The sequence below is a fragment of the Penicillium psychrofluorescens genome (assembly GCF_964197705.1).
Source record: "Penicillium psychrofluorescens genome assembly, chromosome: 4".
Taxonomy (NCBI): domain Eukaryota; kingdom Fungi; phylum Ascomycota; class Eurotiomycetes; order Eurotiales; family Aspergillaceae; genus Penicillium; species Penicillium psychrofluorescens.
The window spans coordinates 3550274-3566990 of NC_133442.1; the positions used below are offsets into that span (position 1 = coordinate 3550274).

Sequence of the window (16717 nt, forward strand, 5' to 3'; positions counted from 1 at the left end):
ATGCTCGAGGGTGATCGATCTAGTGTCGGAGGAAGGATGAATTAATGAGGATCGAGTCGAACAGTGCGGAAGAAGAGAAGAAGAAAAAAGCCATCGCGGAGAATGCAGCACAGTATAAACGTCAAAGAAGCCGGGGGATCCGTTGATGGTCGACGTCATGCTTGCACTTGCTGGTGGGGACCCCGATATGGCTAGTCCATGACGATGTTGCACTCTGTGCACTCTATCGGTCTGACGTGGTGCACTTCCCGACCTCGACACTCACGACACTCGCGAACTATGGCCACTTGGGCCTACCCTCCCCTGCCGCCCGACCAGCTTACTCGTGAGGCCGAGTCGGCTCTGGTACTGACTCCCCCCCTGGCGGGTCCCTCAGCCACTCACCACCCATGGACAAAAAAAATGTGTGGAGAAGCTAACCGCGCCCAATTAGTCTCGCGAACTCGAGTGGCTGCTGCGCGCACTGCAGGACTCCCTGGTCGCTCTCAAGGAAGGCCTTCAAGAATGCGCCGCGCTCCTGGCGCCCAAGGAACCCGGCTCGACCCTGGTGCTGTCGTCGCTGCGATCTGAAAATGTCAAGGGCTTCGTTACACGAGTTGGCACCAAAGTGGTCAAGGGGGTACGTGTCTCTACTCCAGAAGCCGCTGATGTATCGTGGCTGACTCACTGGTCGCATAGGATATCCAGCTTCGCCTGAGCTCCCTGCCGCATCCCCGGGGCGCCTCGAGCACCCGCCTCAGCCTGTCCCAGGCGCCGGACGCCCCCGAGCTGGTGCTACAGCAACTCGTCTCGGTGCGCAATCTAGTGAACCAGAGCCTGGATATTATCGACGTCAGCGCGTGGACCGGCGACCCGCTCAATGCAGCGTTCATCTTCAGTCAACTGCACTTGCTCCTGGAGACCATCGGTGAAGCGCGCCAGATGCTCAAGGGCGACGGGGACGATGTGCGCGGCAAGTGGTGGGACGCCAACGCCACGGAACTGGTACGTGCATGAATGAATGAATGATGCTAGGATCTGATGCTCAACAACAGCAGATGTTCGACCCTCCCCTGCCCTCCTATGTCTCCTTCCATCTTTCCATCGCCGACTCCGCGCTGGTCTTGTTGCTCCGCACCCTCGAGTCCACGACGCCGGCACAGGCACCCACCGCGTTTGCGTCGGATATCTCGCTGACCGGATTTTCCCTGCGCGACCGGATCTTCGGCGCCCGGCAGCCGGCCCACGACGAGGCCGGCGACGTGTTCATGTGGCACGGCGAGGAGGTCCATGTCAAGGAGAAGGTGCGGGTGGAAAGCCAGGATCCCAGTCTCATGGCCATGATGGCCAAACTGACGGCCCTGGAGCACGAGGTGATGCGGTGGGTGGCGGCGCTGCGGGTGCTCATGGGCAATGACGAGACGGAGAGCGAGGAAAATTCTCCCCGGATAGATGATAAATAATTTTAATGCATGTCTACACTATGAAGATTAACTGCCGTAACTGACTCTATACGCGAATGCTTATTTGTAGCTGAGTCTCAGCCGCCAATCAGCGCTCGTGGATTTTTCAGTCTTGGCATGGATTTTCTCAATTTCATCATCTTCTTCTTCTTCTCTCCAGCTCCGTCGCTTCTTGCAAAGGACGATGTTGTCTCGATCTTCCGCTTCGGCCAGTCGGCAATGCTCGCGGGATCTGCTGCGCATCGTCCCCGGCGCTTCTTCAGCACGACCGCGAGCTGGGACCCGGCTGATCACGCAGCGACAGAAGCACCACGCCGCGACACAATCCCCTCTGACCGCGTCTCAATACACGCCACGGACTACGAATACCCCCAGAAATGGCACGGCACAGTGGCACACCGAACAGAGACTCTCGTCCACCGCCGTCCCCTCCGACACGCCACCCGACAACAATGACGAACTCTCCGTCCTGATCGATCGGATCAGTGAAAATGAGGCCAGAATGATGGAGCTGCTGGAAGAGCTGGAGGATATGGAGAATATCGAGGATATGGAGGACGTCGACGACCTAGATCTCATGCAGCTGCTGCTCGGGAATCGGGACGAACACACTGCCGAGGCATGGGTGCAGAAGGTCCGGCAGCATTTCGGCGAAAACGTGCCTCTCGGGGCTCTAGACGAGTCCGATCTGCAGCTCTACACCAGTCTTTACGGCGAGCCAGTCATCATCGGGGAGGAAATTTCCGACGCAGACTTGGAGGGCGAGGAAGACGAGAGGCTGTTCCTCGAAGACGAGCAGGGATATTGGGAGGAGGTGGAGGTTGACCAAGACACACACACACAGAATGAAGAGGAAGTGCCCCTCGTCTACGATATGGACACTGGGCCCGTAGAAGAGGAAACGATTGCCATGCGGCGGACACGCGAAGTGGCCGAGCAGCTGGGCGGCGAGATCATGCTGGAGCAGTTTGAGAACGAAGCCAATCCCGACTCGGCGCCGCGCTTTCACCCTCTGACCCTGCAGGGTAAATTCTCAACAGACCCCAGCACGGTCTACCTGCCGAAGCGTACACTGACAGACCCCATCTCCTCGATCTTGGCCGAGTTCTCCAACAAGCATGTCGCTGACACTGCGCGACGTCTGTTCGGTGGTCCGGGACTGCCTCATTCGACGACGACTGCGCCGCCTCGTGCCCAGCTCCCACAGCTTCCCATCCCTCTCCATGCCTCGCAGCATCATATGGGCGATATGGAGGCTAACACGTACCTCGCGGCCTTGTACCCGGGCATCTACGCATCGGTTTTAAGTGTCCTGGTGGAGATTCGCAAGCGTTTGGGCACAGACTGGATCCGCAATCTCATGTCACAAGAAGGCGGACCAAACGTGCTCGATGCCAGTGGCGGCGGTGCCGGTATTCTGGCATGGAGAGACGTGCTTCGTGCAGAATATGAGCTGATGGTGCCTGACCACCCGGAGGGTGCGCCTATCCCGCTGGGCCGATCTACCGTATTGACCGGGTCCGAGGCCCTTCGTCTCCGAGCCAGTGCCATGCTAGAAGACACGAGCTTCCTCCCCCGTCTACCGGACTACGTGCACGTGCGCGAGAAACCAACCCTAGACGACGAGCGCCCTGCTCCCAAACGCAAGCAGTACGATATCATCATCGCACCGCATACCCTCCTCGGCATCACGGAGGACTACGAGCGCAAGGAGCACGTCGAGAACCTATGGGCCTTCCTCAACCCCAACGGCGGGGTCCTGGTTCTCCTCGAGAAAGGCCGCCAGAAGGGCTTCGAGGCCATCGCGGGAGCCCGCGAGATGCTTCTGAAGCGGCACATCGCCAGCCCCGGCTCAACAGAATATACCAATTTCACCGAGTCCCCAGACTCCGCCGAGACGGTGGACAAGGAGCCCGGGATGATCGTCGCCCCCTGCACGAACCACTCCACCTGTCCGATGCACAACGCCGCCGGCCCAAGCAAAGGCCGCCGAGACTACTGCCACTTCGAGCAGCGGTTCATTCGCCCACCTTTCCTGCAGCGCATCATGGGCGCCAAGGACCGGAACCACGAGGACGTCAAATTCAGCTACCTGGCCGTGCAGCGCGGGGCCGATTTGCGCCAGACACAGAACATCATCCAGGACGCCGCTGTCACCGATACCGCATTCGAGGGCTACGAGCACCTCGACGAAGAAGCAGGCCTTTCTTCTTCTACTGTCCAGCCGCTTTCCCTCCCGCGCGCCGTCTACCCACCCCTCAAACGCCGCGGCCACGTCATCTTCGACTTTTGCACGCCCGCTGGCAAAATCGAGCGCTGGACCGTACCCCGCTCGTACAGCCGGCAGGCCTATCGCGATGCGCGCAAGGCACGATGGGGGGACCTGTGGGCATTGGGCGCGAAGACGCGCATTCCGCGCAAGTTGAATCTGGGCGACAAGCACGGCGAGGGGAAGAAGGAGCGTCTAGCGAGGAGGGCGATGAGTAAGGCGCGCCAGCTGGAGGAGGAGGGCGAGGGCGAGTTTGATGATGAGGCCCTGGATGAGGGTGAACTTGCAGGTCTGGAGGATGAGGATGTGGTTGATGATGGGATCCCGCAGATTGCGGTTAGGAAGAAGGGGCAGAATATTCCCAGTTGGAAGAAGTATAATGATAAGAAGAAGGTTAGGCAGGCTATGAGGAGGCAGTCGGCGGATGATATGTGATGGCATCGCATCGTGGGTTCGGGGATTGTATACTATGTTTTATTCACAGCGACATGGACATCGGTACTGGGATTTTGGGATTGGGATTTGTATACTAGGATCATTCTTCACACTGCAATTGTACATTATGTCTCCGCCCTTTCAATTGGCTTCAATTGGCATCTATAATAGGATCTGCCTATAGTTCCTGACCTCATGTAGAAATAATAGTTTGACCGTAACGGTTGTGCACCACTCGAAGTCCAGCGGTGGTCGCACTAGTGAGAACAGACCAGACCGGACCGGAATTGATAGAAAATGCCGGAAGTATAGAAAATATTCTGGCTTGCTGTCTCCGATACCCAAGTGACTTAAGAGCCTAGATCTTCTGAGCCGGATCCTTCATGCTATATGGTCGTATCAAGAGGGCCGAGTTGTCAATTTCCCTTGAAAAGTCCCAGATCCACTATTCTCAGTCGGAGATTTCCAGCTGATCATTGCGAAGACGCGAGGAGCCCGGACCTTCACCTGCTAGCTGGCCAGTGCGTGATGATGATGATCTTGGGTGCCTTGTTCGGCGGCGTGTCGAAGAGGAAATGCCGCGCGCGTAGGATACATAGCAGGTAGTAGAGGCGCGGGTTCCCCCCCGCTAAGTAGCTAGACCATCCCGACGCGCGTGGGCGGAGGCCATGATCCATATGGATATGGCAGCTTGACTCAATTCAACCCGTCGCAGCAGATAAATGCAAAACCCCAAAGCCCGCCTCACTGCGCCGCCATACTCTTCCTCAACTGCCTCTCCTTCTGCGTACTCTGCAACTCCAACCTCTCAACCGCATACTTCAACCTCTCCTTCTTCTGCACAAGACTTTTCAGATGCAGGGCCTTCGCCGCATTATCCCCACTTCCCGCTCCAGCCATTCTCGCCCGCAACGCCGCAGCGCTGGCCTGGTTCTGCCGCGCAGCAGAGCTTCTACTCTCCGACTTAGACGACAGGCGACCCTCTTGCAAATCGCATTTTGCTTTCAGGCCCTGTTCGCGCCGCGCGAGTTTCTCAACATGGTTGGTGGCTAGGGAGAGGAGGTGTGCGATGCTCGGGCTGATCTCGTCAAGGAGGGAGCGTTGCGCGTCGCGGAGGGTTGGTTCGGGAAGGAGTTCGAAGTGCTGTTTATTTTGGTTTGTCAGTTGGGGGGTTCGGGATTCGGATTGGGATGGTGGGGTCATTTCGCTGGGGGGAAGGAGGACGTACGCGTGTTGTTTGGAGCACTTTGCAGAGGCGGGGGAAGTCGTGTACGCCTTCGTCCAGGGTGGAAATAGAGTTATCGAGGAGTTGGAGGGAGGATTGGAGCGACGAGACGGAGGCTGAGAGAGAGCTGGCCATGGTGAACGGGTTGAGTAGACGCAATGGATGCAATGGATGCAATGGAATTGTTTACTCCTGCTCTTCTGCAGAGACACGTGATATGGACAGTGGTGCCTTGGTGCCTGACGCGTGGACTGATCCGGTGCAATCGGAGTCCCATGATGAATTGCAAAAGCAAGCTGCTATTATTACTCTGAAACATGACTGGTCCAGGAAGATGATTTAAATTAAACTAACTGCAGGTGCCTCTGTCATAAGATCCAATAGATGTCAATGAGAATTAGCATCCACCATTCACGGTACCGATGTACTTGTCTAGTCACCCGGTGCATTGCAGGAGTTATCTAAACGTACTACATAGTTACCTACAAGCTACAACTCTTTGCTGTTTTGCAGTAGTCGAGGACCAACTCTTACCGGATCACGGCGGGATCCCCAGCTATGCATATACTTCACAGTCAGCCTGGAATTTCCCATCAACCCCAACAATAGTCCATCCATTTGGCCATCGACTCAGGTATATTCTTATTCTGAGGAAAGGGATTATTGTACAGAATAGGAATACACCTATGTCAAGTGGTGGTGTCATCACGACTATTTTAGGAACCAACCTGATCAAACTAAAGTGGCAATCCCGAGACCCACTGTGGAAAACTCTGACAGGCCGGGATGAAGATGGAAAAAAAAACCTTCGCTCAGGCTTATCGAGTGCCTAGTATATGATTTAAGTTGACGCCAAGGACTGATTCTGGATGATTGTCGTCCTGATTGAAACTAACTATGATATAGTAGGGTGATTGAAATTAACTATAATTATAGTAGGGGCCGGACAGGCTTGGCGACGTTAGGGGAGGACCCCGGTGGACCCGATGATTTCATTCTTCGCCAACCAGAGAGCGAAGGTGCAGGAACCCATTTGTCTCAAGGGGAAGATTCTTTGATTGGCCCTTGGACCATAGGGTCACACGGTCTCGCTATGATAATAATACATAAGAGTGGATCGCTTACCTTAGGAGTGGCCAAGTGCTGGGATCTGCGCTCAGTCTTAGGGCATCTTTCTTCTAACTAACTAACGAACGAACGAAACGGCCCGAAAGGTCCAACATTCCTGCTCTGACGTTTTGGCATCTCTCTTTCATGCCCGTTTGAGCAGAAATGCAGATCCTTCGCATCTTGGCAGGCCTAGGGACCGGCCTACTTCTAACCCGTCCGACACTAGCCATCGATTTGGACGTCAATAGCGAAGGTGAGTGATAGACTGTCGGACCCCCTTCACCACTGTCTGGGGCTTTCCGCTAACCATTTCCGAAAAACCACGCATAGACTCTCTCAAAAATGCCGCCTCGATAGCAACTTACGGAGCCTTTACATACTACTCGGGCAACGACTCCGGGGGGATTCCGGGTGCTTTCCCCTCAAAATGGTACGAGGGTTCTGCGCTGTTCATCGTCGCGCTCAACTACTGGCACTATACGGGCGACGATACATACAATGCCATCACGGCCGAGGGACTGGAATGGCAAAGTGGACCTCAAGGCGACTATATGCCGACTAACTACAGTCAGTTTTTGGTAAGAAAAGAACTCCCCGCGACCTCTGCTCAAGAGCTATTCTGACTTTTCTTTTTTTTTCTTGTCAAAAACAGGGAAATGACGACCAAATGTTCTGGGGCATTGCCGCTATCACTGCTGCAGAGATGAATCTTCCCCAAGCCCCTTCATCATACGGAACGTGGGATTGGCTTGCCCTTGCCGAGGGTGTGTTCAGAGACCAGACCAGCGGTAACAACGTAGGCTGGGACACAACCGCCTGCGGTGGCGGCGTACGATGGCAAAAGTTCTTTTACCAGGGAGGTGGTTATTACATGAAGAATTCCATCTCGAATGGTGGGCTGTTCCAACTGGTTGCTCGCCTCTATCGCTATACCGGCAACTCGGAATACAAGGATTGGGCCGAAAAGATTTGGAATTGGTCGGTGAACTCGCCTTTGGTGAATAACCAGACTTGGAATGTGGCCGACTCTACGCAAATGCAGGACGATTGTACCAGCCAAGGCAATACGCAATTTTCTTACAACTACGGCACTTATTTAATGGGCTGCGCGTATATGTATAATTCAGTGAGTATACATTCTACCGAGGGACCTTGCATACCACTAACTTGCATCGCTTTAGACAACGGGCGCCGAGCAGGAGCAATGGGCAACTGCAGTCTATGGTCTTGCAAACAAAACCCTGGAGACATTCTTCCTTGAACAATACAATTACGTGATGTTCGAGCTGTCATGCGACGGGTTCATCAAGACGTGCTTTGATAGCAACAATTTCTTGATGAAGGGCTGGACCACTTCCTGGCTAGCGTTGACGGCGACACTGGTCCCGCAAACATACTCGCAAATTCTTCCCAAACTCCAGGCTTCTGCCGGGGGAGCGGCAAAAGCCTGCTCAGGGAGTACTCTGGGTGGCAACGAATGCGGCGAGAGTTGGGTGACGGGCTCGTTCGATGGTCGCGCCGGCATGGAGCCTGAGATCAGTGCTGGCAACTGTTTCGCTGCAAACTTGATCGCTTTCAACAACAACATCGCGAACGGGCCTTTGACCCAGACGACGGGAGGCAATAGCAAAGGCAATCCTAACGCGGGTAAGAATGGCAATAATGGTGGGACGACTCTCCGACCCATTACTACGGGAGACCGAGCAGGAGCTGGAATCCTTACTGTCGGTTTTGTTGCTGGTTGGGTTGCCCTCATGGCGTGGTTGGTACTTTTCGAGTGATTTGTTGGCGCATATGTACACAAATTTTTTGGAGGTTGATCTTTCATTTTGTACATTATCTTTTCTGTATACTGCATACCATTTATTTACCCAAAGGATCTATAGATTTGAGCTGCAAAAATCCTCGTTACCCGACACAGAGGCTAGCCGAAGGAACACTTGGACAATCTATTTCAATTTCTCAATCTCCGCGATTACCGCGTCCACCACTCCCTGTGTGTTCGCGGTGCCTCCCAGGTCCGGCGTCAGGATACCTGCCGAGCAGACATTCTCCACGCAGAGCATGAGTTTCGCCGCCGCATCCTTCTCACCCACCCATGAGAGCATCTCAGCCGCAGACCAGAAAGTAGCGACGGGGTTCGCAATTCCCTTTCCGGTGATATCAAAGGCACTCCCGTGCACCGGCTCGAAAAGGGAAGGATTTTTCCTCGTCGGGTCAAGGTTACTCGACGGTGCTACGCCAATGGACCCAGCCAGGGCAGCAGCCAAATCAGAAAGAATATCCATGTGCAGATTCGTGCCCACAATCGTATCTATGGACTGCGGGTTAGCCACCATCCGCACCGTCATCGCATCCACGAGCATCTTATCCCATTTCACATCGGGAAAGCCCCTGGCAACCTGGGCGGCCACTTCATCCCATAGAACCATGCCGTTGCGCATGGAGTTGCTCTTCGTCACAACCGTGAGCTGCTTCTTCGGGCGCGACTGAGCAGTCTCAAATGCAAACCGCATGATCCGCTCGATCCCAACCCGCGTGAACATGGCCACCTCAGTGGCGGCCTCCCACGGCTGCCCGATATGCGACCTGCCTCCTTGTCCCGAGTACTCGCCCTCGGAGTTTTCTCGAACAAGCAGCCAATCTATACCATCCGTGGCGGTGTTTAGTGGGCATTTAGTTCCTGGGAAAGTCCGCACCGGGCGGACATTGGCGTAGAGCTGCAACGGGCCACGGATAGCTAGGAGGAGACCCCAGAGGGAGATATGATCCGGCACATCTGTCCGCAGTGTTAGAAATTATTATAGGGTTCCCAAAAGTCACTTCCCTCATATCATACATACCTGGCGCTCCAACCGCTCCGAATAGTCCGGCATCGAATTTGCGTAGAATATCCAGACAGTCCTCGGGCACGTATCGGCCGTTCTGCTTATAGTACGCCGTCCCCCATGGAATATGAGTAAATTCGATCTGGAAGGTCTCCAAAGTCTTGGCCAGTTTCTCGACCACTTGGATTGCAGCAGCGACTACTTCCGTTCCGATGCCGTCGCCCGGAATGGACGCGATTCGGTATGCAGGTTTCGAGGTCATATTGAACACAGGTCGACTTGAGATGTTTGATAGAAGCAGGAAACGAGGCCCTCCTGGTTATTAATACCGGCTTTCAGAGTGTAAATTAGCGTGATGGTCCAACCGGACCGGCGTCTTCGGCAAAACTTTCAGGCGATTCTTTCCCCCGCCTTTCGGTAGACTTGGAATTCGAATCAACATCTACTCTCGACAAAACATCAACTAAAGAAGAGAAAATGTCCCCGAAATCTAAGGAGAAGAATCCCGCGCGCATTACTGTCGCCTGTAATGCGTGTCGCTCGCGAAAACAGAAAGTAAGTTGTCTCTTGCTCGTGATAGCCAGCTTGTACGCTGACTCTTTATTTTAGTGCAGTGGAGAAAAGTAAGACCTCAACGCTTCATGCCCAACTGATCATTTTGACTGAATAATAAATTTGAAGGCCTGTTTGCGAGCAATGCCTTGAATTTGACCGTTTGTGTAATTGGCCCGAACAACTGCGGCGGTAGGTAGATACCGCAACGAGCACTTTCTTGCGAAGCATGGGGTTCTGATGACACTACTACAGGGGCCCAGCGAAGGGATACATTGAGAACTTAGAGCACCGCCTCCAGGTCACAGAGAGCGTGCTGTTGAAACTGCTCTCTCAGGCCTCCGACCAACAGCTCTTAGCAGCCCTCCCGAGTGACCGGACGACGAGGCTAGGCCGCAAGAGAGCATACATGCCTTTCTCAAGGCTCAGCAAGGAAGGCATGGACCATTGGTCTGAGTATCCTCTGGATACTCCGTACAATATCCGGCAATGGCAGCAAGCTTGTGTTGGCCGCGAAGTCGCTGATCTCGAGAGTCCGGAAGTTCGTTCGGAGAATGACGAGCCTCGAGAGCCGAAAAGGCGACGGACCGAGAGCCATGATGAACGGAGTTTCTTCTCTGAGGACATAAATCAGGGTGTTGAGTACCAGGGTACACCTGAAAGCTGCGAAAAGAATAAACAAGCGACGTCGAGGTCAATATACCAGCCAATCACGCAGAAGCCTTTATCAGAAGTCCAGGAATATCAACAAACTCTGAGGCGAGCTTTGATGGAACCTTCCAAATCGCTTAATGTTGAGAATGAGGCAAATATTCATCCCGACACATCCCATGCCATCTATACCCCAACTTCATGGACCGGAGCACCATCTCTCAATTTCCAACGACAGTTTCTTTGGTAAAAAGACAAAATGCCAATACATTTGATCATATTAAACCATGTCCAATATGAAGTCATCTCAAAAGTGATTCCTCACTCGGTACTTCGGGATTTCTTCTCGCCATGAGCCGCCCCGAAAAATGATTCTTGATCCCTCTCCACAACCCACCCAGATAAGCATATATCAAAATGCCATGCCATGTTCATATAAGGTCTGAAATTCAATTTCATCAAAAAGGGTCTCCCATCCCCTCCACCGATGACGCATTCGATGAACGCTCAACGCAACATCCGGAAAGAAAGCCGCACGTTCCCGATCAATTACACTAGCAACAGCGTCGAGATTCGGATGGAGAATAATGTTCGAGAGATCCCAATCCAAGTGTGATAGCACTGGCTTGCTATGAGGGGTTATCAGGTGGATGAGGGGTGTGTTTTCATCCCGAAATGACCAAAGGAAATCTTGAGTGGATTCGAAGGACAGAACAGGGAAGTTTTCAGGTTGGCATTGTTTGAGCCATGCTTCGTCGGCGTCGGATACCACTCTTGAAGATTTAATCCAGCCAGATTATAGAACATAGCGGAGTAGAAGGAGGATTTTAATTCATTATCCAGTTCATCGGCGCTGAAAACAAAAGCGACTAAAACTGGTAGAGCGGTTGAGCTAATCCTTTCGTGCATTTGCGTACTGATCGAACCATGTCTACCATACTCAAGCTATAGTAATATTGGCCTGTGAATTTACTGTGAGCTCCTTGAAGAAACTGAGCCCCACCGGACAATGGAGATCCGATATCCAATTGTATCGGTGCGAAGCGACCTCGGGACGAGAGCGTGGGGCCCCCGCAGTGGAGGTGGTAGCTTTTTGGGGAAGTGAATAGCAGGTATGCCCCTGGACAAATCTTTTAACTTTTATTACTCTTTTACTCCAGGATATTTGGGCACTGAAGTTACACAATGCGAATTCAGAAGGTACAGACCCAAAAGAACGATTACCATCAACGGTCTGACATGGACAACAGGTCATTATTGTGGGAGCCGGACCTTCGGGTCTCATCCTAGGTCTTCTACTCTCCAAACAAGGAATCCAAGTCGAGCTGCTTGATGCCGGCGCTGAACTCGACAAACAGCCTCGCGCAGCTCACTATGCATCCCCTGCCGCATACGAGCTGGCGCGAGCCGGCGTCCTAGAAGACGTCAAGGCACGCGGATTCCTGCCCCAGAGCTTTGCGTGGAGAAAACTGGATACGACTTTCGTCGCCGGCCTGAATCATGCAGCGCTACCTCCTGACTATCCATACAAAATGGTTGTTCTTCCTCTTGACCGACTGGGGAAGCTTCTCTGCGAACACATCCAGCGCCAACCGACGGCGGAGGTAAAATGGTCCCACAAAGTTGTTCGAATTGGACAGGATCAGGAACAGGCATGGGTCGAGATTGAGACTCCGACTGGCCTGCAGAGATCTGATGCGGACTATGTCATAGGTTGTGATGGTGCAAACAGCACCGTGAGACAGGAACTGTTCGGGCCTGAGTATCCCGGTGAGACGCTGAATGCTCAGATTATTGCTACAAATGTGAGATCAATAACATTAGAGTGTCAACAGCATGACTATTGTGCTTATTTGTACTATCAGGTGTATTATGATTTTGACCGCTACGGATACTGGGACAGCAATTCTATCATCCATCCGAAGAACTGGTATATGGCGGCTCGCATCACGACCGATGGACTCTACCGCGTGTCCTATGGAGACATCCCAGGCCTTAGTCGTGAAGAATACCTTGCTCGCCAGCCACAGAGATACGAAGAAATCCTGCCCGGCAATCCGAAGCCGGAGGAATATCGCATCACGAATATCAGCCCCTACAGGCTGCAGCAACGATGCGCGCCCAGTTTTCGCGTCGGAAAAATTCTGCTTGCGGCAGATGCGGCCCATCTTTGCAACCCATTGTAAGTGTGCCCGTCCTACAGCACCAGCCACCCGGAGCTAATGATAGTTAGTGGCGGTCTGGGATTGACAGGTGGCATCGCGGATGTGGGAAATCTCTTCGATGCGCTGATGGGAATCCACAAAGATCTTGCCGACGACGCAATCTTGGATAAATACAGCGAGGTACGCAAGCGCATCTGGGCTGAGACGATTGACCCAATGTCCCGAGAGAATTTCCGGCGGCTCCATGACCAAGATCCGGATAAGGCACGGGAGAACGATGAGTTCTTTCAACTCTGTGTGAAGTCAGAGACAGATAGTGAGCTTGCCAAAGAGCTCGCGTTGGTATGTTAATTTATTATATTTTCTCACTGGGGGTTACTTCATGATGCTGATTATACGGCAGGGACTGGATGTGCTTCGCCACGACATGACACAGTATTATACAAAATAGGAGTTTGTGGAAATGCAAAATAAGCGTATTTCACTAGTAATTCTACCATGTAGTCAGAACTGACAATGATGAAAACGATGGTATTCTGTCTAGCTATCATGCCTGAATCTATAGGGGGCAGAAAGCGGAAAATCTGCCAGAATATGGAAATTGCACTGGAGCCCAGATTCCATGGAAGAGATCAGGGGATTAGGATGCGGCAGATGGATCCTAGCAATACTAGTGGGAATTCCACTCTGACATTTTCACATGGACTCCAGTGGTTTATGTTTGTCGGGCTTGCACTTTACTGCATCTTATAAATACCTGATGTAGTTGAACCCGGCACATCTAAACCCCAGCTTGATCAACTTCCTCATGCTTTCATCATCACTGAGGAAGAAAAAATTGCTCTTGATTCTACGATATGCTACATATTTAGCGTGATTTGAATTAGGCAGAGCGTGAGTACGTTATCAATTAGGTCGCTTCGATGATTAGCACTCTACGCTCCTTTCCGCTATCCCTAGAGTAGTAATAGCAGCCCGGCCTAGTAGGTTGCAAAAGTGTGTAGCTCGTGGTTACTGGTTTACCGACATAGGAGCCGGCCCATTTGATTCGAAGGAATATCTAGAATCTTAGTTCAACTGCCGACTCGAAATTTCCCAGAAGTTCCACTAGGCGCCTAATACTATCCTACCGTTTTGCTTTGACAAACTAGTTCTCACGTACCTAGATATCGTGCTCCGCAGCATAATATTAGGTCATGATGGCAAAGTTTGGTTGATTGACTAGGACAACGCTAGTATATACCCTGATGGGTTTAAGGTCGCATCGCTCAAAGCACGGAGGTTCGAAGCGCCAGAGTACGCTGATATGTTACTTGAAGTACTTTCGAACACGACTCCCGAGCATGAAGAGTTGGTACAGCAATTGATGTGGATTACGTTTGCCTTGACTACTGGGCAATGGTTGGGGAGAGAGAGACTTGACTTTGGTATGATATGATATCCTTGAAGATACAGCCCATCTTTAGCAAAAAACCCTTTCCTTATGTTCCACCTTCTTCTTGTTCACCAAGCAACCCAAAGCAAGCATAAAATGCTACCTATACTTCTCCAGCAGTTTTTGCATTTTGATGCAGAAATGTCTAAAACAATTTTGGTGCGTGTTTTCCGTTTGCCTTGATCGCCCGGAACCTCTGGTGGGGCCGCTGCTCCACAGAGTGACAGTGGGGCCATCGGACGTGGTTGCGGGAGGATGCGGGAGGATGCGGGAGGATGCGGGAGGATGCGGGAGGATGAAGGAGGATGAAGGAGGATGAAGGAACGACTATGGATAAGAGAAGGTCAAAGTGAGTGTTGGGTCCAGTCTATTGACTCTAAAGATGGCAGCTATAAGATATGGCATTATGAATGCGCTGGAAAAGCCACAATTCCTAAATGTAGTCGTCAAAAATAAAATGAAAAACACCGATTCCCAACCATGAATGAGCATGTATAATGCATTTACAGCATGGGCTTCAGGTCATCGGCGACCTTAAATGGAGCCGCGGTCTTGCTGTGGATCTCGTCCACCGAAACGCCCTCGGCGAGCTCGGACAGGGTCAGGCCTTCTGTAGGACTGACCTCGAACACAGCCAGGTCGGTGATGATCTTCCACACGCACCGGGGGCCGGTCAAAGGGAAGGTGCATTCTAAGATACCTGTTAGCTAAATACAATTTGTTGGAAGGAGTAGAAGTTTACCGGCCAGAATCTTGGGTCTACCCTTCTTGTCGACGTGTTCCATAGTCACAACGACCTTGGTCTTTTCCGGGTTGGCGACCAGGTCCATAGCACCCCCAATGCCCTTCACCTTACCGGGAAGCATGAAGTTGGCCAGATCTGCAAAATGGTCAGTTAAAACTGTAGCATTAGACATACAATATACACGTACCTCCGTACTGACTGACCTGTAGCGCACCCAGCATGGTGAGATCAATCTTGCCGGCACGAATCATACCGAAACTCTCATGGGAACCAAACACGGAAGCACCGCGACCCAGGGTAACGGTCTCTTTGCCCGGGTTGATCAGGTCGGGGTCCTCCTCGCCGGGTTTGGGGTAGCCACCCAGACCAAGGATTCCGTTCTCTGACTGCAGAACAACCTCAACGCCCCTGGGAAGGTATGATGGGGCGATCAGAGGCATACCGATGCCGAGGTTGACATACATTCCGTCCTTGAACTCCTTGGCAGCACGCTTGACGATACGCTCACGACGAATAGAGGCTTCACCAGATCCTGGCAAAGTTTTTAGCTGTCATTTTGTGTCAAAGATTCAGATACACGTACCGGCCTGGAGCATCTCGCTGGAGTCCTTGGCGAAAGTAAGTTTTTCAATCTGCTTCTGCTCGGTACTCTGGATCACGGCATCGACGTAGATTCCCTGCAAGTGGATTTCCTCTGGTTTAAGCTCGCCGACTTCGACGATGTGATCGGCCTCGACCAGAGTCACCTTGGCGTTCTTAGCCATGGCCTCGTTGAAGTTGTTCATGGCCTTGCGGAATTGGCAGTTGCCCAACTTGTCGGCCTTGTGGACCTTGACCAGAGCGTAGTCACCGTAGATGGATTCTTCTAGAACGTATTCCTTGCCGCGGAACTGACGGACTTCTTTGGGCTTTGAGTTCTCGGCCACAGTGCCATCTTTGTTGTACCGAACGGGGAGTTCACCAGTTTGCACTATAAGCGGTGTCAGGTTGGGTATCCTCAAATTGAGCTAGAGACTTGCCGATAGTTCCATAAGCTGCAGGAGTGTAAAAAGCAGGAATTCCAGAAGCTGCAGCAGCACATTTTTCAGCAATCGTGCCCTGAGGAGTGAGTTCCAGCGCCAGGTCGCCACTAAGATACATCTTCTCGAACACTTTGTTCTCCCCGATAAACGAAGCGATCATCTTGCTGATCTGTTTAGACTCAAGCAGCTGGCCTAGAATTGACCTTAAAATTAGGCTGTCTTCATGTGACGAAGACAACGAACTTACCAAGACCGGCACCCGGCATTCCAGCATTGTTCGAGACCACAGTCAGGTCCTTGATGTCAGGACGGTCACGAATAGCGTTGATAAGAGTGTTCGGTACCCCCGAGAAGCCAAATCCACCTACTAGGACGGTTGCAGGACCTTTCATGTCCATGACAGCATCATTTGCAGAACTTCGCAGTTTGTCAATGGCCCGCATTGAAGTCGACGCTGAGAAGTTACGCCGCCCCATATGGTGGCGGAACACTTTCACCGCAGGAAATGGCCGTGACATGGTGCTGTCGACTACCTTTGATCAATTGAGGATGTTCTGAGCCCGCAGAGGAGAAAGAAGAACAAAAAAAAAGACACCCCAATTTTGCAAGGACAACAGTCATACTTCGACAAGCAAGCCTGAGCAGCCGAGAAAACGCTTAGCGTCACCGCTCAGCTTCCCCACAACCGCTTTGGCGCCATCCCGAGCCGGCCTAGAAACCCCGCGATAATTTGAACAAGACCGTGTGGGGAAGCCTCACATCTTGGATTTCTCTCGATTAGAAATGAGGTTGTTCTTCGCGATCCAGCTCAAGTGCAACAATGCAAGCACTGACAAGA

At 52.3% G+C, this 16717-nt stretch overlaps 7 protein-coding genes across 7 annotated transcripts; 4 read left to right on the forward strand and 3 right to left on the reverse strand.

The window, feature by feature from the left end:
- Positions 1-279: 279 nt before the first annotated feature.
- Positions 280-1442, forward strand: PFLUO_LOCUS6985 (uncharacterized protein; the record flags this gene model as incomplete). Its single annotated transcript, XM_073784581.1, has 4 exons — positions 280-345; positions 434-619; positions 679-984; positions 1035-1442. The coding sequence occupies 4 exons, from the start codon at positions 280-282 to the stop codon at positions 1440-1442; spliced, it is 966 nt and encodes a 321-aa protein (XP_073641022.1).
- Positions 1443-1626: 184 nt separating this feature from the next.
- Positions 1627-4146, forward strand: PFLUO_LOCUS6986 (37S ribosomal protein S22; the record flags this gene model as incomplete). The annotated part of the gene is made up of 1 exon (XM_073784582.1): positions 1627-4146. One exon carries the CDS (start codon positions 1627-1629, stop codon positions 4144-4146), a length of 2520 nt encoding a protein of 839 aa, XP_073641023.1.
- Positions 4147-4890: 744 nt separating this feature from the next.
- PFLUO_LOCUS6987 (DASH complex subunit spc19) lies at positions 4891-5506 on the reverse strand (the record flags this gene model as incomplete). The annotated part of the gene is made up of 2 exons (XM_073784583.1): positions 4891-5289; positions 5375-5506. The coding sequence occupies 2 exons, from the start codon at positions 5504-5506 to the stop codon at positions 4891-4893; spliced, it is 531 nt and encodes a 176-aa protein (XP_073641024.1).
- A 1137-nt stretch (positions 5507-6643) lies between these two features.
- PFLUO_LOCUS6988 (uncharacterized protein) lies at positions 6644-8262 on the forward strand (the record flags this gene model as incomplete). Its single annotated transcript, XM_073784584.1, has 4 exons — positions 6644-6734; positions 6812-7059; positions 7134-7607; positions 7663-8262. 4 exons carry the CDS (start codon positions 6644-6646, stop codon positions 8260-8262), a joined length of 1413 nt encoding a protein of 470 aa, XP_073641025.1.
- Positions 8263-8430: 168 nt separating this feature from the next.
- Positions 8431-9571, reverse strand: PFLUO_LOCUS6989 (uncharacterized protein; the record flags this gene model as incomplete). Its single annotated transcript, XM_073784585.1, has 2 exons — positions 8431-9260; positions 9325-9571. The coding sequence occupies 2 exons, from the start codon at positions 9569-9571 to the stop codon at positions 8431-8433; spliced, it is 1077 nt and encodes a 358-aa protein (XP_073641026.1).
- A 2126-nt stretch (positions 9572-11697) lies between these two features.
- On the forward strand, positions 11698-13128 carry PFLUO_LOCUS6990 (uncharacterized protein; the record flags this gene model as incomplete). Its single annotated transcript, XM_073784586.1, has 5 exons — positions 11698-11712; positions 11763-12317; positions 12378-12694; positions 12746-13019; positions 13081-13128. The coding sequence occupies 5 exons, from the start codon at positions 11698-11700 to the stop codon at positions 13126-13128; spliced, it is 1209 nt and encodes a 402-aa protein (XP_073641027.1).
- A 1487-nt stretch (positions 13129-14615) lies between these two features.
- On the reverse strand, positions 14616-16397 carry PFLUO_LOCUS6991 (uncharacterized protein; the record flags this gene model as incomplete). Its single annotated transcript, XM_073784587.1, has 6 exons — positions 14616-14803; positions 14855-14992; positions 15045-15389; positions 15441-15827; positions 15937-16071; positions 16127-16397. The coding sequence occupies 6 exons, from the start codon at positions 16395-16397 to the stop codon at positions 14616-14618; spliced, it is 1464 nt and encodes a 487-aa protein (XP_073641028.1).
- Positions 16398-16717: the final 320 nt, after the last annotated feature.